The sequence below is a fragment of the Lupinus angustifolius genome, chromosome LG06, assembly GCF_001865875.1.
Source record: "Lupinus angustifolius cultivar Tanjil chromosome LG06, LupAngTanjil_v1.0, whole genome shotgun sequence".
In the NCBI taxonomy this organism is placed as follows: domain Eukaryota; kingdom Viridiplantae; phylum Streptophyta; class Magnoliopsida; order Fabales; family Fabaceae; genus Lupinus; species Lupinus angustifolius.
Window position 1 is genome coordinate 32918661 of NC_032014.1, and position 23328 is coordinate 32941988.

A 23328-nucleotide genomic window follows, 5' to 3' on the forward strand; every position below is an offset into this window, starting at 1 on the left:
TCATAGTCAATAATCCAAACTTGGTACTTTTCATTTCACCATTCTCTTAAGTCAGTTATTATTAGAATACAAATATCTCCTTATATGTAAACTAGAATACACTCCTTCCAAATGTGATCTTTATAGCAATGAGTTATCCATGATAGCACAATCTGTGATTGCAACTTTGCTCACATAGCAGACTATTCTCCTCCCAGACTTACATTAAGGATCCAAAGTAAAACTGCTGAAGGACTACAGCACAACTCATCATTCAACAACCCTCTGATTATCAACCACTAGACTAGGAAGTGCCTTGATTCAAATTGACAATAGCTTCATTGTTTAAAACCTCAAGGGCGGCCCAACGGAAGAGGCTCCCACCGAGTGGGGTATGAGGAGGGTACATGTACGTAGCTTTACCCTTGCAAGTGAAGAGGTTGTTTCCAAAATTTGAATCACAAGGCAAGCAACCTTACTGTTGCACCGAGCCTCACCCTCTATTTTAACAAAATTGAATTGCTATTGTTGTTTTCCTTGTTCTCTTCTGAGGGATTTCATCTTAATATCTGATTCATAATCTGCTGCAAATGCTAAAGTTGATAAGATTGCCCTTTTGCCTGAGTTTGATGCTGAAGATTGATTTGAAACAAATGGAGAAGCAAGAGTCATAGATGAGGTTACAGTTGAAGTCTGAGAATTTTCAGACGCCTTTTTTCTGTCTTGAACTGATTTACTATGGCTGTTATCCCCATGTGAGTAAACTTTGCTGTAATCATCCCTATTGAAACCAAAATTGACTGACTGAGGCAACCTGTTACCACTTTCCATGTTTAAAAGGGAGCTAACAGAACTCTTCAAACTGCCATTGGCAAAAGAAAGAAAGTTAATTCCCTTAGGAGTCACAGCTGACGACTTCTTAGGAATTTCCACAGAGATTTTATTTGTCCCAGATGCACTTTGGTCAGCATTAGTCCTAATCTGGACACGACTATCCTTGTTTGCAGTTACCATGCCTTCTTTCGGCGTGCTAGGGCTGAGCAATGATGGTTTTGCAACATTGAGGAAACTAATTCCTTTGGGTGTTGGCATGGGATGTTTCTGTAAAGAGCTTGTCACCTTATGTTCTGCAGTCATGGGAGAATGAATTCCTGTAGAATTGGAGAAGTGGTTTTCCTGAACAGGATTACAGCCACGATTATTAACTGCCATACTCAAATTTGTATTTCCCAACGGGGACGGAGACTTCATCTCTGGTTTGGAAACGTTTGAAAGGGTAGGAATACATTGTTCGGTTGGTACCTGAATCACATAGAGCCCATTTCAATTTAAGTGAGAATAATTATACTACGCAGAATTGATTGATACAATTTTTATATAAAATTAATCAATGCAAGATCATTTACAAAAGGTAGTCATATAAAGTAGATGTGATACCTGGTGGGAAAACAAACAAGCATCACCTCTGCCACAACCTCCGGACGCAAATTTTTCACAGGGATACTTGGAGAGCTGATGATCAAATGGGCAGTCATCTCCTTTCATGCAAGAGTTACGAGCAAAATGACGGCATGGCTGCAATTTCAAAACCAATACAAGATTCTGCATATTAGGATTTAGGAAAGCCTAATTGACAGGGTAATTCTTGTCACAGTTTGATAAAAACTAACAGGGAGTACAATTTCAAAAAAGACAGTACCTTGGATTTTGTCAAAGGCTCTACATCATGTGCAAACTTGCACTTGTCACCCTGTCAAATTTATATGGGACCAGGAAAGAGCAAAGTAAGTTTACAGTAATTAGATATTTTCAATATGCTGATATAAAATGTATTGCACAAATTGCAAAAAATACAATACTCTTGCACTAACGTAATGAATATCATGTTTTTAATTCAAATCTAACATAATAGAAATGACTGAGTTTTTCAGGTGTAATATGTGGTTGAAAGGTGTCGCTCAAGCTTACGGGAAAGTTTCACCAATTACCACACAGTTATAAGATCCACAATGTTATATGGGACTGATGATAAAATGAACAAAAGAATAAACTCAATGTAGCATAGATGAGAATGTAAAAATGATGACCTATTCGGCTATTCCATATGTGACATATTTATTAAGTGAAAAAGTATTTCATAGTTCAATATGACTGAGTTAGATGACAACCTCATAGCACCTTCCATAGCAATAATGGCGACATGTGATAGTTTTAGCTTTAGATTTCTGTACTGGAGGTGGAGGCAACTTCAACCTCTTAACACCATGTTCTCTGTTCATTTCTGCCCGCTTCTGTCGTTGTTTTCGCTACATGAGAAAGTTTGTCAAATAATGAAACCAGTCACATGCTAAAGCATACAAACTCATGATTACTCTCCACAAATAACAAAAAATTAATTAACATGCAAAAGGGATCAAATTAAGTACCTCCAAAATGTTAAGATCAATAATAAAACATGAAAAATTGAATTTTACAGTGAATATCAGGCGAATACCTTCTTTCTTGCTTTCTTTTCCGCATTATTACCAGGACCACGCTTTGTCTTACTGCTGACATCATCTTTCTGCTGCAGATGGTCAACAATAAACCGAAGAAAAGTCAACATCAGAACTGTTAAAATTGTAAAAAAGAGTTGTGTCTACATTGTAGGACCTGACATCAGATTCCAAAACTAAAATTGTTCTCAACCCTAATTTCAATTTTAATAATAATTTTGCTAAAATTTCAAATAGTGCAAACAAATTGGCAAAATTCATTGGAACGGGAAAAGTACAAAATAGACTATGAGACTAAATTCATTTTTTATTGTTTAGAGGCGAGGGAGCAGTGCTGTGCAAGACATTGAAGGTCACTCAAACCCAAGATATCTAAACATAATTTCTATTCAACTTACTAGACTAAAAATAACAAAAGGAAAGATGATGATTCAATCGAAATTTGTGGTTCACCATTGGCAGTACATCCTAAGTAAATAGTTTGAAAGTGAGTTGAAGAAAATGAAGCTTTGTTGCATATTTTTGAGAAAGATTGAGTGATACCATATATTGAGAATCGTCGGCTTCCCATAAATCTCCGTAAAAGACTAGATTGTGAGTAGAATTTATTGGCAAGTCATCTGCCTTATGAACTCCACTTGCAATCCCATTGTTATCAGTGTCATGTTGAACTTTGTTTGCTATAAAGGAATTAGGTTGAAAACCTTGTTCCTTCTCAGCATTTTGTAAATCAGAGGGAAGTGTGATATCCTTAACAGCAGTTTTGGGTTTGTGAATGTCCTGGTTGTCTATGTTGTGGTGTTCCAATACTAAAGGGTTATCAGAAGAGAAATCAAATAAATTGTCATCGATGACAAAGTCTCCAAAAAATTCTCCTTCTTCTTCTTCTTCAATTGTGTTGGGCATTTCATTAATTCCAAATTGAGGGCATTGTTGTTGTTGTTGTTGTTGTTGTTGTTGTTGGAGAAGGAGGTCCATCTCATTCAAAAGCGTTTGTTCTGTAACTTGGTCTGTTGCAATGGTGTCTTTGTTGTGATCCTCATTGGGATCCCTAAAATCAGAAGAAGGCTCATTTTGTTGCTCCTCCACTCTACTAAGACTCGAATCATCTTCAAACACGAATAGATAAATAAATAAATAAATAGGATTGGATTGAATAGAAAGAGTTAAATAGAAATAGAGAGAGTAGGTACTTACGAAGAGGAAGAGGAAGAGGATTTTGAGAGAGAAAGGGAGAAAGGTGAGAGAGGATATGAAGAAGAGAGTCGTAAGTGTTGCTGCGTAAGTGTGATCCACGACAACCACCGCCGCCAACAGGGAAACCACCACCACCGCCGCCACCATCCCTTCCAATTTCATCCATTTTTGATATCAATTTTACTATATACACACACATCCCATTTATTAGACATCACCGGATCTTTTAGAAATAGTTTTCATTGTAGGGCCCAATTCTAGAGATAAAGGATGATTAAGCATGAAGCCCAAAGAAGAGGGGAATGAAAAGGGGCCCAAGTACATAGATGTGTATTATATGTGTGGAAAATAGGAAAATAGGAAAATAGGAAAATAGGAAGAATGGGTATAGTAGAATTGAATGAGAATGGGAATGGGAATAATGTTGATGTTCATGGCGAGGGTCTCCGCCAATACTATTCCCTCCACATACATGAGCTTCAACTCCTTCTCCGTCAAAAGACTCACAACCTCAATCGTCTCCAGGCTCAGCGTAATGATCTCAATTCAAGAGGTATTATTATTATTATATCCTTTATATCCCTATTCCACATTCAACCCTAACCCTATTATTCTTATTATTCTTATTCTTCTTATTCTTCTAATTCTCTCACTACAGTCAGGATGCTTCGCGAAGAACTTCAGCTTCTTCAGGAGCCTGGATCATATGTTGGTGAAGTTGTCAAAGTCATGGGCAAGAACAAAGTCTTAGTCAAGGTAGGTATTACTTTTATTACCTCATTATTCTTCATATTCTACATCTCACACTTCAATTCATCAGGTTCACCCAGAAGGAAAGTATGTGGTTGATATTGATAAAAATATTGATATTACAAACATTATTCCATCAACTAGAGTTGCACTCCGCAATGACAGCTATGTTCTTCATTTGATTCTCCCAAGCAAAGTTGATCCACTCGTCAATCTCATGAAAGTTGAAAAGGTTCCTGATTCTACTTACGACATGATTGGTGGTTTGGACCAGCAAATCAAAGAAATCAAAGAGGTAACACATCCACTTCCATATTCTCGATATTTGATCACTATCTCATCATGTTTCTCATCAAATTTACAGGTCATTGAGCTACCAATTAAACATCCTGAACTCTTTGAAAGTCTTGGTATAGCTCAGCCAAAGGTACTATCTCCTTTATCTCTCATGCTTCATGCTTCCTGCCACTCTTGTTGCCTTACTTTTTCCCACATATTCTCAGGGTGTCTTGCTTTATGGCCCACCCGGTACCGGAAAAACACTCTTGGCTAGGGCAGTTGCACATCACACTGACTGTACTTTCATCAGGGTATCTGGTTCTGAATTAGTTCAGAAATACATTGGAGAAGGTTCCAGAATGGTCAGGGAACTTTTTGTTATGGCCAGGTTTATCCTCTTTACTTATCTAAAGGAGTGGAATGTGCTGCCTGAAGGCTAGCTTAGCCGTTATTATGTATATTTTTATTGAACTCTCTACTCTTTTTTGTAGGGAGCATGCTCCATCAATTATCTTCATGGATGAAATTGACAGTATTGGATCTGCTCGGATGGAATCTGGAAGTGGCAATGGTGATAGTGAGGTGCAGCGCACTATGCTGGAGCTTCTCAACCAGTTAGATGGATTTGAAGCTTCAAATAAGATCAAGGTAATACATGCTGTTTCATATTCATGCTATCCTGGTATAGTATAAATGTCATCAGTAGACAGACACATAATTTATCAGACTCACTAGTGCTATCTTTTCACAATTTTTTAAGGAAGTTCTGAATAGAAATTTTCAACTATAGGTTCTGATGGCTACAAATCGGATTGATATCCTGGATCAAGCCCTCCTTCGACCTGGACGTATTGACCGGAAGATTGAATTCCCAAACCCCAACGAAGATGTATGCATCATTGCATTCAAGTTATCCTTTGATATTATTGTAACGGGTTAGCCGGTGTGTCTTTTTAATTTTTAGCAGTTTTTCCTGAACATAATTGTTTTCAAATTTATACTATGCAGTCTCGGCTGGATATTTTGAAAATCCATTCTAGAAGAATGAATTTAATGCGTGGCATTGATTTGAAGAAGATTGCTGAGAAGATGAATGGAGCATCTGGTGCTGAGCTTAAGGTGCGTTTTTCACTTATATGCATTACATGTTTAGTTTTTTCTGGATACTCTATAGCCCTTTTAAAGTTGTCTTTGTTGAAGCATTCGCTAAACTCCTTTGACATTGGAATTTGTTGCTCTGGTCACACACATTAAAATAAGGACAGAACTTAGGTTTGTTCTATAAGTGCTTGTGTTGTTTCATGGTGATAACAAAACATGTGTCTCATCCGTTACACATGTTACATTTTCATTGGTAAGTTATGACATGTTTTGTTCTCATTAGAGAACAGCACCACAAGCACCTATGTTACAGCAGTTAAATTTCCTCCTTAAAATAATGGGTGCCTTCAATATTCATTATATTTTTTCTCTCTTCATGCCATTGCCATTTGCCAAGCATGAGCATGCTTTTTCCACATTTTTGGATGAAGAAGGCTTTAGAGAAATTTCCAGTGTAATAAATGAGAGTAACTACGAACTGCCACCAACACATGCTGTATTACGCTGTTGAAGGTATCATCTTAGTTGATAAGGCAAATGAAGAGAGTTTGGGTAGTTAGAATTTAGAAATATAAAAGAAAATAGTTCTCAACCTGGATGGTATAGTTAAGTTCATTTTAGAGTTGAGAGTAAATAGAATGCAAGTTCCAAGAGAGAGTGAGCATTAGGGTTGAAACTTGAAAGCAAAGGATGTATACGAAAAATGCAGTAGGGAGGAGTAAACACTTGCTATGTATTTTAAGTAGTGATAATTTTCTTCTCCTGTCTCTTTTATGCAGGCGGTGTGCACAGAAGCTGGAATGTTTGCTTTGAGGGAGAGGAGGGTGCATGTGACACAGGAAGATTTTGAGATGGCTGTGGCCAAGGTGATGAAAAAGGAAACTGAGAAAAACATGTCATTGCGGAAGTTGTGGAAGTAATTTCCATTTCATGTTTCTGTGTTATTAGTTTGTCCTTTGGAAGGAAGATGAGCTGAAAACACATTATTTACACTGGCTTTCATCTTGCTCTTGTTGACAAAGTTATGTACCAAATTCTGTTATGATTCTTTCTAGTTGAATTCTTCCTTGTTTGTTTGTTGAGAGAGTGCTGTCAACATGAATAGATATTTTTCTAAAGAATATATTTTATCATGAAAGATTGGTAGATTAAACTAGTGAAAAGCTTGGGTAGCCATAGACAAATATGGCATGTCTGCCACTCACCCCAAAAGAGATTAGTTCCTTACCCAGAAGGTGAGAGGATAATCTTGGTAGTATAAAAAATATGGCATGCCCTTGAACTCTGAATCACAAGTAAAATGTAATAGTTAGTGTCTTTGGTATTTCTGTCACACATTTTGTGTCTCAGCTGTGCACCTCTTTTGGTAAGCGAGACACACCAATGGGTTTACGGCAATTCTATGTTCACCCGAAAAATTAGAACTCAGACTGAGACTGATGAACCATCCATTTGTCTATTATTCACATAACGGATGGATCATCCCTTAGAGTAAAAAGCCATATAGTTGGTCCATTCGTGATCATTTGTTTGGATGTGAGCAGTGGTTTTTTAGCCATATAGCTGGTTCATACACTTAATTCAATGTTTACTCCTATGCTTCATTTTTATTATCTGAAGTTGATAATTAATCTCTAAGTATAATCAGGTTAAGCTAAGGAATTCTGTACATAGTTACACATTTCAAAATCAAAGATTATAAACCTTGTAGCCCATCTCACTCCTATAACTTTAAAATCCTCCACAATCCATCTCTCTCAACTCTAGGCTGTATTAGGGACACTATGGCACTTAGTAGGTCTAATAATTTAAATGAAGTTCCCATCTAGTAAAAGGTAAAATGTTATACTCATCTTTGTTAAATTACATTTGATATTGTCTTATGTCAAATGTTATACTCATCTTTGTTAGAAAAGGTAAGTATATGATGAAATAATTGAACCTTATAGGAGGTTAATATAGTTTTTAAGGATGGTTGGAAGTCCTACCTCACCATATATTTTTATTATTTTTCATGATATGGTTTAATCTATTAGGATGGTTGAAATGCATGCATGCATGCATGTTCTCTGTTAATAATTAACTAGAACCATTTCCAAATTCCACCAACCTACTTGCTCAATAAACAAATGGGGAATTCACATGCAAACCACTGACCCCCATCTTCCACCATCTTCTAAGCATATCATATATAATTATCAACACAAACATATTCTCACATATCTTGCACTATCATGTTAATTCAAAAAATTAAATTTTTATTATTATCTTTATTTTTATATATATTCAAGTTGGCAATAAATAATCAACTACATACAGATAACTGACAAAATATAATAACGGTTGAGTTATGACTAACAGATAGATATTGGAGTTACCTTTTATGCTATTGACATAAGTTTTTAATATAATTTTCTAAATAAACATTTTAGTAGTTATCAACATTGTTATTTACTTTGAAGTGATGTGATGGTTAAGAAGAGAAGTTCAAGGAATGTAGTGGATGAAGTTATGAATTCGAGTCTCACTTATTACAAATTTAAAAATAAAAAATCTAAATATAAAGTGTTTTGATAATTAGAGAGAATGAGTAGAGTGAAGTAAAGGAAGTTGAGAATTAGGAAGTATATTTAAAAACTTACTCTTTGAGTAAATGGATACATACTCATAATTATATACAAATTATGTACAGTTATATTATTTAATTATTATAATTAGTTATACATTATTTTTCTATACATTTACAATATAATGTGTCTCCCTTGTAGTAAGAGAAGAGATATTACAAACACTAAATAATACGCAACATGCATTATCATTTGTACCTAACATGTGCAAGCAGTGTCCACAATTGTAAATTATTAAGGCATAGAGACTATTGCAAAAATCAAGGTGATCCGATAATGATGTGAGGGGATAAAGTAAAATACAAAAATAAATATATATATATAGGTTAAAAAGGTATGAGCCATGATGGAGGAAGGCATCTCGTAGGTTATAAAATCATTACATTAGGCACATGAGATTCACAATCAAAAGCATCAGACCATGATGGAGGATTCAAACAAGTCTAATAAAATCAGAGAGATTGTTAGGCTTCAACAAATCCTCAAGAAGTGGAAGAAGGTTGCGAATTCTAATTCCACCAACAATAACAACAACAACAATAACAATAACAACAACAACTCTGTCTCTTCTGCTACCATCACCACCGGTGGTAGTGGCAGTGGCAGCAAAAGCATTAAGTTCCTAAAAAGAACTTTATCATTCTCAGATGTTTCTTCTTCAAATCATGACTTAGTTCCAAAAGGGTTTTTAGCAGTTTGTGTTGGGAAAGAGCTCAAGAGATTCACTATTCCAACAGAGTACTTGAGACACCAAGCATTTCAGATTTTGCTGAGAGAAGCTGAAGAGGAATTTGGTTTCCAGCAAGAGGGTGTGCTCAAAATTCCATGTCAAGTATCAGTGTTTCAGGAAATATTGAAGATGGTACAAAATAACAAAGAATCCTTGAATATTGGTTGTGATGTTACTACTCCCACTCACCATGCTCAAATGTGTAGATGATCAGCATATTAATTATTCATGTCTTTTTCATCAATCTTCACTCATTCTTTTGGTTTGTCAAAGGCAATATTGCATTCATTAGAAACAAGTGTAGATGATCTCAGCATATTAATTATTGATTCCCCACACAATATACAAAAATGAATTAATGATCCGAATGATTAATGATCACTTTAATTCCACTTTTCCATTTTAATCCAACTTGCTTTAGACCCAAACATGGGACCATACTTTCTAATCATCACTTGTTCAGTCAATTAACTATCATCTCTTGGATGTACATTATAGATTCATAGTACCTAAGTAATCTCTATACTTCCAGAATTATCAAAATCAAAATATGAACTCTATAAACAACTCTCTCTCCTTCACATCACAGGAAGATTGGAGCCATTACCAGTGTAATAGTTGAAAGCATCTTTATTAGGACATGAAGTGAAGGCCCAGCTGTGTCCTTGAATGGGTCTCCTACTCTGCATGTCAAAAATTACAAAACTTGTTCAAACAACGGAATAAAACAACATAGATGCAACCACCAATGTCAAACACATCAGAAGAAGATTGAAGAAAATGACCAAACTAAGACTTAAAAGTAACTTACGTATCTCCTGTTACTGCAGCTTTGTGAGCTTCACTTCCCTTGCCTCCAAGAGCTCCGGTCTCTATGTACTTCTTTGCGTTATCCCAGGCACCACCAGCTGTGTTCAGGAAAAGTGCCATAAGAATACCGGATACTGTTGCAAACATCAGGAAAGCAGCCACAACTTTAGCCCCAAGCAAGGGATGCCCTGTGTAGTAACCCAAAATTCTGAACACAAAACCTGCATGTCATAGAAAATTAAGCTCATTGCACACCACAATATATGTCACCAATCTGGTCATACAAAGAACAGAAAATAAATGACAAAAATAGATAATAAGCAATAATAAATGAGACGAGAAATAGGAAACATAATTGAAGTTTCCAAATACTCAGAAACAAGATGATGAAAATAAATCCACAAACTTGAAAGCAACCAAAATTATGAATTAGTGACTTAATGTTACAGAAGAGAGCACTTTGAGTTATATCAATCAGTATGTTCAACAGACAGTTAATTTGTCAGGCATTTCTCTATGAGTTTGTCCAAGATTTTAAGCAAGGAATTGAAGACACCTCAGTTTTTAACAACAATAAAGCCTTAATTCCACTAAGTTTCTTTAGCATAAGCAAAAAACTGTGCAACAAATTCATGAAAAGATTTCTCTAGCATGCTGACAGTTAACCCAAATTCAACAAACAAAAGACATCAACAGAGTTTTCCAGATCAGACGTGACTAAAAATAAATATCTAGTATATATTCTTCAATGCCAAAGCATGAATTGATTACCTATCAGCAAACTAATGGAACAAAATTCTAGGTCATGGGACTTTAGGGTTCCAAAGTACTATAGCCTTTTCCTCCTAGCAAAAGTATGAGCATAACACAACTAATACATGATAAAATATTTTAAAAAGGTTCTGCGAGCAGAAAGTTCACGTGACATCTTTTGCTTGTTCCTCAAATGATCACAAATATTCATTTACATATCATATGATATAGCCCATCAAATAATTACGTTAATGGCATATAATGACATGATTATGATAAGACAGAAACTCGTGCTATCAAAACATTGCAATTAACCCACCAACTGAAATAGGTGAAATGATTGCCAAAGCACCAGGTTTTATCATCTCCCTCAATGATGCAGATGCTACAATAGCAACACAGCGAGCATGGGGACTAGGGGGTCAAAACCTAAACTAATCTATAAACACACAAGAAAAGAACACCACTTCAGAAACTTGAACTAACCATTATACCAGGCCTCTCAACGAACTGCCTTCTTACTTCATTAACAACCTCTTGCGCAGTTCGGCCAACAGCCGAACAGGCCCAAGCACTAAATACAAATATAAGCATGGAACCCAACAAACCACCAACGAATATTTCAGGAATAGCAATATCAACCTGCAATTCAATGATAATAAACTGCAATTTAGAAGAAACATCAAAATCTAACTAAATAATAGAGGAGTAGCAATACTAATTTGGTGGGTTTTCATGTTTTTAGTGCCTACAAATACACATTTTTGGGTTTAAAACTAGATTCTTTTACCTTTACAAAATATCCCATGTAAAATCTATTTCGTCCAGATGTAGTTCTGTTAAACTTCCTTCAAGCTTGAGCATAATATTTCTATGTCAACACTTGCCACACTGGACACATAAATCTAAGTTGGACAACACTTGCCACACTGGACACATAAATCTAAGTTGGACAACACATGGGAACTTGCAACAAACTATGTCTTAAAACACTTCACTCTCTCTCAAATACCCCAAAACAAGTCACCCATATTGGTGCATGTTAGAACTGGTATCAAATCAGAATGTAGAAACAGAAAATAGAAGAAGAATAGATGCAAGATCAATGTGATCTTGATCACTAACTTGTATTATTGCTGAAAATGTGTATACAATGATGAAGAACTCCTTCCACAAGAGAGTAACTTCCCTAACTGATTTCCTAAATCAGTTCCCAATTACAACTTCTCCAAAAACTACTTCTTACAAGCTTTCCTTCCTCTATTTATACAACTAATACACTAATCTAACTAACTAGTAAGGGTACTCTAGGAATTCCCTCTTTATTTAATTCTAACAACTCCTAACAACTAACCTCTTTTCTACTACCCTATGCCTACCCTATCAGTGCATAGGTCCATGACGTCATCCATAGGAAGATTATCTACTACCTTGAATGCTTAGATGCTTGAGAGCTGTTCGAATGGAATCAGTCTTGCCCATATTAGCATAATGGTTCGTAGAATTGTCAGGTCTTTCCAGGAACATATATTAGAGCCTCTAATATGTATCATGAAGGATTAAACATACAAAGGGAGCAGAATGAAGTCGCTTACATACGATACGCTAAATAAGGTTAGTTTTGGAGTGTTTAAGTTGTATTAAAATGAAAAGTGCCATATAACAAGATAGCAGGACTAAAATAATGTCATTTTGAGTTTATCAAATGGTTATGGTGTGAGTGGGAAGTCTATGATCATTATTCAAAGTAAATCATTATATCCATGAATTTACAGGAATGAATGAGAAGAGTTGGACTAGTGGATATATGAGAAAGGCGCCACTTCACTGAGACAAGAGGTAGAAAAATGGAGGTGAAAAGCACCATTCCATAATACAGTGCTCGGAAAATTACTGTTGTATAACATTTGTTTCAGTGTTTGATGTGAGCATTGGCTACATGTCTTCGAGTGCTAACTTAATTGACATACAGAAATTTCTTGGAGGAATTGGTCTAACATATATCTATCCAATTCAAAATTTGGTACCATATTTTTCTACTACCTTTATTCTTAGTTCTTCCTCTGGTTTTTAATCACTGCTAATGGTACAAGGAAGAATGGAACATTGAAAGGCAAAGATTGAAGTTGTTAAGTTCTTCTATCAAATATCAATGACAAATGATTCAAGTTATCATCCTAAGGTGTGGGTATGCAGGAATGGGCTTTTGCTATGCTTCTAAACACAAGAAAGAGGTGATATTGTCTTCGAGTCCTTAAGTTTTTTAAAGGACTACACTAGAAAGAAGTAGACTTTACAAGTATTCATCTGGAAAAATTGTATATTTAATAGAGATTAAAAAAAAACATATTTTAGCCTACTTGGGTGGTAGCCAGTTTTCCACACCTGTTTAAAAGGTTCACGGGCGAATGTAGAAACCTCATCCATATAAGCACTAAACAAAAGGAAAGATGCAAGAGCAGCAGAACCAATGGCAAACCCCTTGGTGGTAGCTTTGGTTGTGTTTCCCACGGCATCAAGGATATCAGTGATCTCACGGACACTTTCAGGCTGAGAAGAGCTTAATTGTCAGTATAGGTAACACGAGAAATCTCAGAAACAACAATATGGACAAAATAAATCTGGCAAGGAATACCTGCTGACTCATCTCTACAATTCCTCCAGCATTATCAGCAATTGGTCCAAACATATCCATGGTGAGAATATAGGCAGCAGTGCTGAGCATTCCCATTGTTGCCACAGCTGTGCCAAAAAGCCCACCAGTTGGGTTTCCAGTTTCATCCACTAGTCCAGCAGTTTGGCCCAGCCAGAAAGCTGAGATAATTGACACACTAATGACAAGGACAGGAAGAGCAGTTGATTCAAGACCCAAACTGACTCCAGCAATTATATTAGTCCCATGACCCGTAGAGCTAGAAAGTGCTAATGTGCGCACAGGCTCATGCTTATAGTCAGTATAATACTTGGTTATCATAACAAAAATGTAAGCTGTGATAATACCAACCAACCCACACAAAGCAAAATTGAACCATGCTGAAGGTGCTTGCTCAGTGTAAAGTAACCACCGAGTAGACTGCAAAGTGATTCAGCTCATAGAATAAGCAAAACAGATATCATGCCAAGAACTTTAAAAGGTTAAAGATATTTCGTTGTTCCAAACCAAAACAGAAATGACATATTTCTTAAAGACAGAATTCTAGAAAAGAGATTGTTGTGAGCTTGGCCAATCCAGACAAATTAGGTACGGAAAATTAAAATATCAGAAATGAAGATTAACTATTACCACACCAAATGCTAGAACAGCTAAAACGATTGTAATAGAATATCCCTTCTGAAGAATTGCCATTGGATCCTCAGTCGGAGCCATTAGTCCGGATTCACGTGCACCCCTAATTGAAAATATTCCAACTGATGAAACTATCAGATCAAATGAGTGAACAACAAGAGGAAACAAGATGAAGCCAGATGGATCTGAACCAAAAGAAAAATACCAAATTAGATTAGGATGCATACAAGTCTTACTGATAAGCAAAAGGTAAGCAAGAAACACATGATGGGGCATCTAAGTACTTGCCTTCAATTTTACAGCGCTGTGCCATTGTTCCCCCAAGTATCATGGCACTTACTATTTCAGCTGCAATACTTTCAAAAAGATCAGCACCTCTAGCAGCACAATCTCCCACATTGTCTCCAACCTTAAAATCAAACAGAAACCAATATGATACCAAAGAAAGTTCAAAACCAGCAAAAAGTATACACTCAAAGAAGCTAAATCAGAAGTCATGGAAATTATGAACTTCATATTGCTCTTTTTATTCGGGTATGCAGACTGCGCCTCTAGCATTAATTTTGCATGTTAAAAAATTACATTCATATACCAATCATCAATTTATAATTTTTTTCAAAAAATGTTCATAACCTATGTTTTCATTATTCTCTTCCAGTCTTAGCTTGAAGCTAAATTTAGAGTTCTTAAATTTTAAGAAATTGAAAAAAGTCACCAGAACTATTACAACAAATTCGTTATATACCATACTTTCTTCCATGCACATAAGAAGACGCAAATATTTAGGACCATAATAATGAGAGAACTCCATCAATTGCATGAGTTATACAGTTGACTTATGGAGGTTAAGATATATTCTCCCTTATGTTTCCACCTTTAAATATCACCATGTAAAACATTAAGGCAATCTAAGCATGAACAGTGGTAAGCAGATATATTTTCTAGTTACTAATAAATTCATTTCAAAAGCATTTCCACTACTGTAGCACAGAGAAATACATGGTAAGCTACTGAAAACCCAAATAAAATAAACATTAATTTAACATGTGGAATCTTCAAAAGAAAGTATACAAAAATAAAACAACAATTACCAGATCAGCAATAACAGCAGGATTCCTAGGATCATCTTCAGGTATTCCTTGTTCCACTTTTCCAACAAGGTCTGCTCCAACATCTGCTGCTTTTGTGTATATTCCACCACCCAGCTGAGCAAACAATGCAACAAAGGAGGCACCAAATCCATATCCAACTAGAAGAAGAGGCACTGAGAGAAAACAAAACTGTTTAAAATCAAACACCAATGAGAGAGTGTAGGTGAGACTGAGAGAACAGCCTAAAGATACAAGTAATGTTCCCAGTCCTCACAGTGGAAATAAAATTTGTTGACAGTTCAATACTATTAAATATACTTCAATAAGCTTATACATAACATCTAAAACTTATTTCATACCAAATTTAATTATTCACTCTTCAACTCAGTATGAAACAAATTGGATGTACCGGACAATAAAGAGAAAAGGAAAAGGACATAAATCTCTTGGTTTTTTTTAGTATGTCAAGGAATCATTTACAACCTAGCTCAGCAAATTTCACACCCACAGCAACCAATCTACTGATTTATTTTTTACTTTTCAGTTTACAACTACATACTAAAATAGAATTCACTACGAAATTACAACTTATAAACACTTAATGGAAAGAAGCTTGAAACAATAAGAATGAAAAATGATGAACACTTTTGTATGTTCTTCAATAATAACAATATTCAAATATGTTTTAAAAAGCATTTTCTATTTATTATGATAAGTTGGTTAGAGGGAGAAGGGTATACATACAATCAGTAACCTTCACCGAACCTGGCAAATCCACTCCCAACCAAACATAAAATGTGGCATAAAGAACCGCTATACCAATTACAGCCATGCCAACAACAATCAGAGAAGATAAACCACCTGCACGAGTAGCTACCTGCACAACTTTAACCCTGTTAGTATAGAAATAGTGAACAGTTCATATTTCACAGTTTTTCAGGAACTGATAATGAACTAATGATGGTCTAACCTGCAATGCCTCTCTTGAAGACCTCCTTGCAGCGCTAGAAACTCTGACATTGGCACGAACTGACACCCACATCCCTACATAACCGGCAAAACCTGAACAAAGGGCACCTAGGAGAAATGCAGCTACAGTGATGTATGCAGATATTGACCTGAAACAGAATGTATAAGACACATGAGAACATGTAGAAGGTCTAAGAAAAGATTGATAGCAAATATGTTATTATGTTATGATGTGACCTGCCCAGGCCAGAAGATTCCTGTTGGGGAGTTGTAGTCCGAAACAAATATATGAAGAGAATGAGAAGAGCAAGCAACATGGCCATCTTGGATATACTCCCATACTGGGTCCTGAAAAAGCCTTCAGCTCCATCTCGTATAGCATCTGATATCTATAAAACAATATGATAAGCTTAGGACAAGTAAACAAGGAGATAATAATGGTATAAATTCAGAATGTTTAGAGGACCTGGACAGCACTTTTCATAATGCAGTAGTAACTGAATAAATGGAAATATATTTACCTGAACCATTTCGGGAGGGCCCTCGTCTTTTGCGAGCACCCAGTTGATAAGATATATTGCAAGAAGGAAGCTGAGAATACAAACAGAGATGACAAACACAATGATAGGAGATGTACGTGCTCCCATGTAAAAGATAGCTCCAAATCCGAGGAGCAAAAGAAGAAAGAGAATGCGAACATTTATACCGAGGAGAATACGAAATATCTGCAGTAAAAGAGATAATGAAGAGGAGGAAATCCTAAAATGAAGAGAGGTGGGAGGTTGGGTTATAGTTTACCAGTGGGGTGTAAGGTTTAGTGCGCATGTCGGGGAAAGTTCTGGGCCTGTCCTGGTAAAGGGTGCCAGTCTCCATGTCGTGATCGGCCATCATGATGGTGTGGTTGGAATTGACCCGGCGTGCAACAGGATAAGGGTTGAACTCACATCACCCCCTGAACCCGGTGGCTGAATTTTGAAAGGTCTTTTTTTGGACACACAGTCAGTGCAAGATTAAGTTGAGGCATGCAACTATGCAACATGGAAAAGAAAGATAGAAAATAGAAAGTATGGGAAAAGTGGAGAGTGAATTGGATAAGTAAAAGTAATAAATAAAAGAAGTGTAGTGAGATGAAGATGGATCATATATAAGTGAATTTAGAGAATGAAAAAAATGAAAAAAAGGAATGGCATGCATAATTAAGCACGCATTGATTGTATTGCATTGCATTGTATTGATATATATAGATATATAGATATATAGATAGTTATGGTGGATCTAAGCAATTGAATTGAAAATGAAATTAAAGAGATACGGTTAGTTATGGTGAATCCAATACAATCCCAACGGAATGAACAGAGGAGGGTTTAGTTTCTGAGGAATGAAGTCAATAACAACAATAACAACAATAAATATATATATATAGTTATATACATATAAAAGTGGATGAATAAAGAATTAACGATACAAACAAAGAAATGAGAAGTGAGAAATATAGACATACCTTCCTTCCTGCGTTTAGTATTATTGTCTCTTTCTTTCTTCTCTACCACTTCCACTTTTTTACTTTTCTTTTTTTTTCATTTTCTTATCTTTCACTTTCACTCCATTCACTATTTTTTATTAATTTATTAATTGACAAATTCCATATATTACTATTATGCCATCCAAACACCACATTTTCTCTAACTACCTTCTTCCTCAATTTTTTTACTACTATTTATGGATATACTACAATTAAATAACAAAAATAAATTAATACAATATTACTAGGGACACAGGCCGTGTATTAACAACACATGTTGTTCCACCCATGGCCATGTCTTGGGACATAGGCTCATGTCTCTTTCCTCAATCTCATAGGCTCATTGCAAATGTTATTCAACATTTCTCCATCAATATAAACAATTATTCATCCATACATTTCTCTTTCGACTATACAATCTATTTTTCACAATCTACATAGTTGAAAAAGTTTCTACACTATTATAGTATTACTAAATACAACAGAAGAAATATACAAATAGATACATAAACAATATATTTTTCATTATCAACCAACTTATATAAAAGATTATCGATTCCTTTCATTCAACATTGTTATGCATACTAACGACCCAAGTCTCAAGTTGATTATAAAATATATAAAGAAGTAACTCAATATTTGTCTTGAAGAAATAATTATAAAGTTCTTAGGTTCCTTAAATTTCATATCTATAATAATTTAAAATAGTTCAATATGATAATAATTATTTGTTTTTCAAGAAGCATGTCAAGTTGATTGTAAAAAATAAAATTTGAATGTATAGAGTCGTACTTGATATACAAACTTTGAAAAGAATTAGGAAAGTCGGGGTGTGCACATAGTACTCCCTTATGTTATTATGATTTTTCTTTTTAATTAAATTAAAAATTTTAATTGGGGTGGTACACAAAGTATAACAAAAATGATTACATGTAATCCTTCCTAGCCAAGAGTCTTTTTTAGATGTGGGTGCCTCTTCAATCACTCTCAATTCTCCTAGCACTCATGAAAATGAATGTGTTTTGTAAGATTTGAAGAGTTTCAATTTGAAAATTGAAAGTGTAACCCAATCCTCTATAAACTAAATTAATTGAGGGTAATCACATTTTTCATTCAAAACCATTTACAGTAGTCTCGCAAATTAACTCTCAGAGCCACTCTCAACATGAGTACCTTTCCTTTCTTGTTCAGATTTATACTACTATTTTTTTATTGAAGAAAGAAAAAGTGTTGGCAATACTATGATTGAGGTTGATGAAAGAAAGATTGAAACTTTAATCCCCATTCATTTAAACACAAAATTAATCGTTTGAGATATAAAACTGCTAATATGTGATTAGCTTTATATAGTAATAAAGTATGAATTGTAACCTAAGCTATTACAATAATGAGGCAAATAGGAACTACTATCAATACAATTTTGGAATATAAAAATGACTCATATTCAATTTTCTAAATATCCCTTAATAATGTATATAGTAGTATAGAAACAACCCACCATTTACTACTAGTACTTCTACTACTACTAACCTTATAGGAGAGAAAAAGAAGTGAAAATTAATAATTTCTAAGAAAAAGACAAACACCTATGAAGATTACATTAGATTACATTACATGAATTCCTCAGTCATCATAAGTGGTAAGATCATCTCTCATTTTCATACTTGAACGCTGAACTAATCGCACCAATGCCTGAACCACCTCTGACACCGGTGGCCGAAATTCCGGTTCAGACTAATAAAATGAAAACTAGTTAATTAATGAATGTAATAGTCCATGATAAGTGAGTGCAAAAGTGCAAAAGTGATCACTTTAATGGAGAATGCATGAGAAGAATAGTAGTGATATAATAACTCTAAGTCAGTATAGTAGTGATATAAAATAAATGCATGAGAAGAATGAAGATGACTAACCTGTACACAGAGTGCAATGATATCTGCAAATCGAAAGAGTGACTTAGGAGGGTAAAGTCCCCTAAGGGCAGGGTCCACCATTTTCTCAACTGCATTAATGTCATGAAGCTGTGGTGTTGCCCAACGAACTAGACATTGTTCTGCTTTTGGCTTTGAACTGTCTAAAGGCATTCTACCTGTCAATAGTTCCAACATCACTACTCCAAAACTGTATACATCACTCTTTAGTGTATATGCTGATGGTTTTGTACATTCTGGTGCATTATATCCTGCCCCTAGATTTTGACTTGTTCGATGGTGGAATGATGACAAACCATAATCTGAGAGACAAGGATTCAGATCCATGTCTAACAATATATTCGGGGACTTTATATTCTTGTGAGTTACTGATGGGGAACATGTTTCATGTAGGTACCTGAAATTGAATCAATATTATTACTACTACTATTATTATTATTATCTACAACATTACTTAAACACAGTGCAATCATAATGTATACTAACTCAACAGCCCGAGCTGTTCCGAGTGCAATTCTGACTCTGGTGTTCCAAGTGAGTGGTTTGCTGAAGTCATCTGATAAGTGTAAGAAATCATGCAGAGAACCATTCCTGAAATAATCATATATTAACATGTGCTCCTGCTGTTCTGAACAATAACCCACTAGCTCAGAAATATTTGGATGGTGAAGTTTTCCCATATTTGATACTATTTGAGAGAATTCTTCAGGATGCCCACCATCCAAAAGTGAAGGTTTGATTTTTTTCACAGCCAATACCTGAAATAAAACATATATACTACTGTCTAGTTTGAGTATCCATCTATGGTTGGTTTATAATATATTAAAGAGAACTACTACTAGTACCTTTCCATCAACATATTTGGCACGATAAACACATCCGATGGATCCCTCACCAAGAAGTCGACCTGAAGCAAAATTAGCAGTTGCAGTCTGTAACTCTGCCAATGAAAAAGGAGTACATCGGACTGAGGTACTTCTTTTAGAGTTTAGACGTTTTGCAAACTCATTATCATTAAAGGACTGCACACAATCTGAGACTGATGACCTCACACCAATAGATGGATTTTTTTGCAATGCTTTCATGTCAATTGTAGTTGAGTCCAATGATGACTTAAATCCTGTAACTGATCACTCACCAAAATAACATCTCAAATCAGTTGTTGAATAGATTGCAATTTGTATTTTTTCAACTCCTCATTAATTGTTAACACACACAAAAAGACAATGCACCTTTGTATTCTTTGTTGACAGCATCAGAACCAGAATCATTTTTGGTTAACTCTTGAGATGCAAGTGGTGTAAATGATCTATGCCGGTGGCTATGCGTCTCTTCATCAATGAAATTTGAAGAAGGTGACGGTGACCTTTTTTTAATTAAAGCAGCAATAATTATAATCACTATCAATACAGCAATAGCTATGCCTGCTATAGCTATTCCACTAGCAACTGACTTATTAGTACTCTTCTCTTTCTCGGAATGCTTGAAAGGTGGTGTACCCTTAGGAGGTGGTGGTGCTGGCCCTTTTGACCAAGAGTTTCCTCCAGTTCTTTGGAATGAACATTATAATAATAAAGTTAGAGAATTAAGCACAACTAGCATCCTTCAACAAAATGATCAGTGTAATCAAATACTTACTGCAAACTATCTATTTCTTTTAACTCCTCAGGGACCCAACCAGTAAATTTGTTGTTCTCGACATTCCTGTTAAATGATGGAGAAATCAAGTTTGTTTCTTAGTACACGGTATCGATGTAGTAATTACATATCTAATGAATTCACATTTTATGCTGATATGGGCAAATATGAACTTACAATTCTTGAAGTGGAAGTTTGGTAAGCACATTTATTGAACCAGAGAATTGATTGTTTTGCAAATGTCTGTAAAAAGATAAATAAAAGTTAATGATCAAGATGTCTTCTCAAGCTGGGGAAATGTATTTGTTTTATTGTCACTGTGACAGTTCTTACAACTTCTTGAGGCTTGAAAGCGATTTAAGACTCTGGGGCAGGTCTCCTGATAGTGAATTGTCTGATACATCCCTATTATCATTATTCAGTGATCAATGAATTAACAAAGTTTCATGTCCAAAGGATCTTGATAATCATATACAGTTGCAAGTTAGGATGAGTGATACTTACAATTCTTTGAGTTTATTGAGTTTGGCAAACATATCACCGAGCTGGTTATTGAGCTTATTATGCGCGAGACTTCTGTATGACATGATGTAGAGATTGAAAGAATGATAAAGTTGTGAGATAAATGAAGAAAACAATTGAAAAGCATGCTTGAATTCCTTACAGGTAGTTGAGGTCTTTCATTTGAGAGATGGAATAAGGTATACTTCCAGTGAAGCCATTATTAGAAAGATCCCTGTATGCATCACATCATATCATATCACAAGATGGATAGCCAAATTATGATCAAATATATGAAGGCGCAAAACAATGAATGGTTAATTAACTTACATATGACGAACATTCGGGGGAAGTTGATACGGTATATCACCCTTGAAGTTGTTGTTGCTCAAATCACTGTACTATGAAAAATTAATGCATGCTATTTAAGTGTTCTCTCATTCATTACTACTACTAATAATGATAATAATAATAATAATAATATAAAAGAAGAAATTGTTATATTGGAGGGTGAGACTCACAAGAGGGTAACTGATGTTAAGGTTGAAAGCTGGTAGCCCATTGAACCAGAAAGTCCCATGTTAGATAAATTAATTTCTGTGACAGATGAGCCATCACATGTGATCCCTTCCCATGAGTCACCACAAGGATCGCCTCCACTTGATTTCCATCCACTCAATTTCGACGGTGAATTCAAGCTCGTAAACATCACATTAAGGGATGAAACTTCATGCATAATCATATATAATGTCAATACCATATATATCATCATTAATGATCAAGCATGCATTCAATTACTGTTGTTATCGTAGCTTGCAACAATTATAAATGATACGAAATAATAATAATAATAATAATATTGCATGCATACCATCTTGGGAGGCAGTTTTGGCATGAACTAGAAGAGTGAATAAGGTTGAGATCACGAGCAAAGCAATCCACAACCTTGCAAGGATAAGAAGGTTGTGGAAGTGCATCATGTAAATGGCACACACGATGATATATGATGGAAGAAAATAGAAAGAAGAAAAAAAGGACAAGATTGAGCTTGAAGACAGAAAGAAAGAAAGAAGAAAAGAAGGTGTATATTGTTAATGATGATGATTGGGAAGCGCTTGTGTTTTGAATGTGACTAAAATTAGGAGAATGAGAATGAACAAAGTAAATGATATTATGCCTAAATATGGTTCCACACCGGAATGCAAGCAATATCACTCTCTCTTCCCCTACATTTACAACCTTTTTTTATTTCCTTTTATTTATACCTTCTTTCTTTCATTTTATCTATACTTCTATATCTATACTGTTAATAAAGGGAAAACACAAAATAACTACCCATCATGGTGTAATTTGTGTTTTCCTATTTTGCCCTTAATATTTTTTTATTTCTACCAAAAAAAACCATATAATATTATTTTCTTATTTTATCCTTATTATCTTCTTATTTTAAAAGTGTATTTAAAAAATTTGAATATTAGACCAAATTGAATAAATTCAACCGTAAATTTAGTGCAAAAAATTATATTTGAATTTATAAAATACAAACTATACATTACAAACGATAGGAAAGCGGGTTGACAGACACGACAGTGCATGTCAACACGCTAGTTATATATAAAGCCAAAACTTGAAATAACTTCCCTCATGATGTAATTTTTATTTCCTATAT

At 35.1% G+C, this 23328-nt stretch overlaps 6 protein-coding genes across 9 annotated transcripts; 2 read left to right on the plus strand and 4 right to left on the minus strand.

Moving 5' to 3' along the window:
* LOC109351398 (zinc finger CCCH domain-containing protein 65) lies at positions 43-3861 on the minus strand. 3 transcript variants are annotated; one of them, XM_019592900.1, is made up of 7 exons: positions 3672-3861; positions 3018-3583; positions 2474-2542; positions 2148-2285; positions 1679-1729; positions 1417-1554; positions 43-1281 (listed from the first exon to the last, which is right to left on the minus strand). In XM_019592900.1, exons 1-7 carry the CDS (start codon positions 3835-3837, stop codon positions 502-504), a joined length of 1908 nt encoding a protein of 635 aa, XP_019448445.1. In that variant the 5' UTR covers positions 3838-3861; the 3' UTR covers positions 43-501. The 3 variants fall into 3 exon arrangements, with proteins under 3 accessions (XP_019448445.1, XP_019448446.1, XP_019448444.1); XM_019592901.1 differs by having other exon boundaries at positions 44-1281; positions 2474-2545; positions 3018-3586; positions 3687-3861; XM_019592899.1 differs by having other exon boundaries at positions 44-1281; positions 2474-2545.
* LOC109351402 (26S protease regulatory subunit 8 homolog A) lies at positions 4002-6883 on the plus strand. The gene is made up of 9 exons (XM_019592905.1): positions 4002-4224; positions 4330-4427; positions 4492-4716; positions 4786-4848; positions 4925-5088; positions 5192-5348; positions 5491-5589; positions 5709-5819; positions 6581-6883. The coding sequence occupies exons 1-9, from the start codon at positions 4053-4055 to the stop codon at positions 6719-6721; spliced, it is 1230 nt and encodes a 409-aa protein (XP_019448450.1). The 5' UTR covers positions 4002-4052; the 3' UTR covers positions 6722-6883.
* On the plus strand, positions 8790-9417 carry LOC109351405 (auxin-responsive protein SAUR40-like). The gene has a single exon (XM_019592908.1). The coding sequence runs from the start codon at positions 8850-8852 to the stop codon at positions 9366-9368; it is 519 nt and encodes a 172-aa protein (XP_019448453.1). The 5' UTR covers positions 8790-8849; the 3' UTR covers positions 9369-9417.
* On the minus strand, positions 9482-11126 carry LOC109351406 (pyrophosphate-energized membrane proton pump 3-like). Its single transcript, XM_019592909.1, has 4 exons — positions 11041-11126; positions 9970-10189; positions 9741-9841; positions 9482-9705 (listed from the first exon to the last, which is right to left on the minus strand). The coding sequence occupies exons 1-3, from the start codon at positions 11084-11086 to the stop codon at positions 9742-9744; spliced, it is 366 nt and encodes a 121-aa protein (XP_019448454.1). The 5' UTR covers positions 11087-11126; the 3' UTR covers positions 9482-9705; position 9741.
* On the minus strand, positions 11190-17623 carry LOC109350629 (pyrophosphate-energized membrane proton pump 3-like). The gene is made up of 12 exons (XM_019591854.1): positions 17569-17623; positions 16866-17048; positions 16589-16792; positions 16305-16456; positions 16069-16216; positions 15843-15975; positions 15099-15271; positions 14296-14416; positions 14005-14192; positions 13357-13794; positions 13107-13271; positions 11190-11363 (listed from the first exon to the last, which is right to left on the minus strand). The coding sequence occupies exons 2-12, from the start codon at positions 16956-16958 to the stop codon at positions 11190-11192; spliced, it is 1989 nt and encodes a 662-aa protein (XP_019447399.1). The 5' UTR covers positions 16959-17048; positions 17569-17623.
* Positions 18881-22811, minus strand: LOC109351407 (protein STRUBBELIG-RECEPTOR FAMILY 5-like). Of its 2 annotated transcripts, XM_019592910.1 has the most exons (13): positions 22531-22811; positions 22181-22385; positions 21990-22055; positions 21823-21894; positions 21663-21734; positions 21492-21563; positions 21336-21401; positions 21159-21224; positions 20753-21069; positions 20366-20640; positions 20007-20278; positions 19503-19917; positions 18881-19323 (listed from the first exon to the last, which is right to left on the minus strand). In XM_019592910.1, exons 1-13 carry the CDS (start codon positions 22637-22639, stop codon positions 19213-19215), a joined length of 2118 nt encoding a protein of 705 aa, XP_019448455.1. In that variant the 5' UTR covers positions 22640-22811; the 3' UTR covers positions 18881-19212. The 2 variants fall into 2 exon arrangements, with proteins under 2 accessions (XP_019448455.1, XP_019448456.1); XM_019592911.1 differs by lacking the exon at positions 22531-22811 and having other exon boundaries at positions 21990-22060; positions 22181-22294.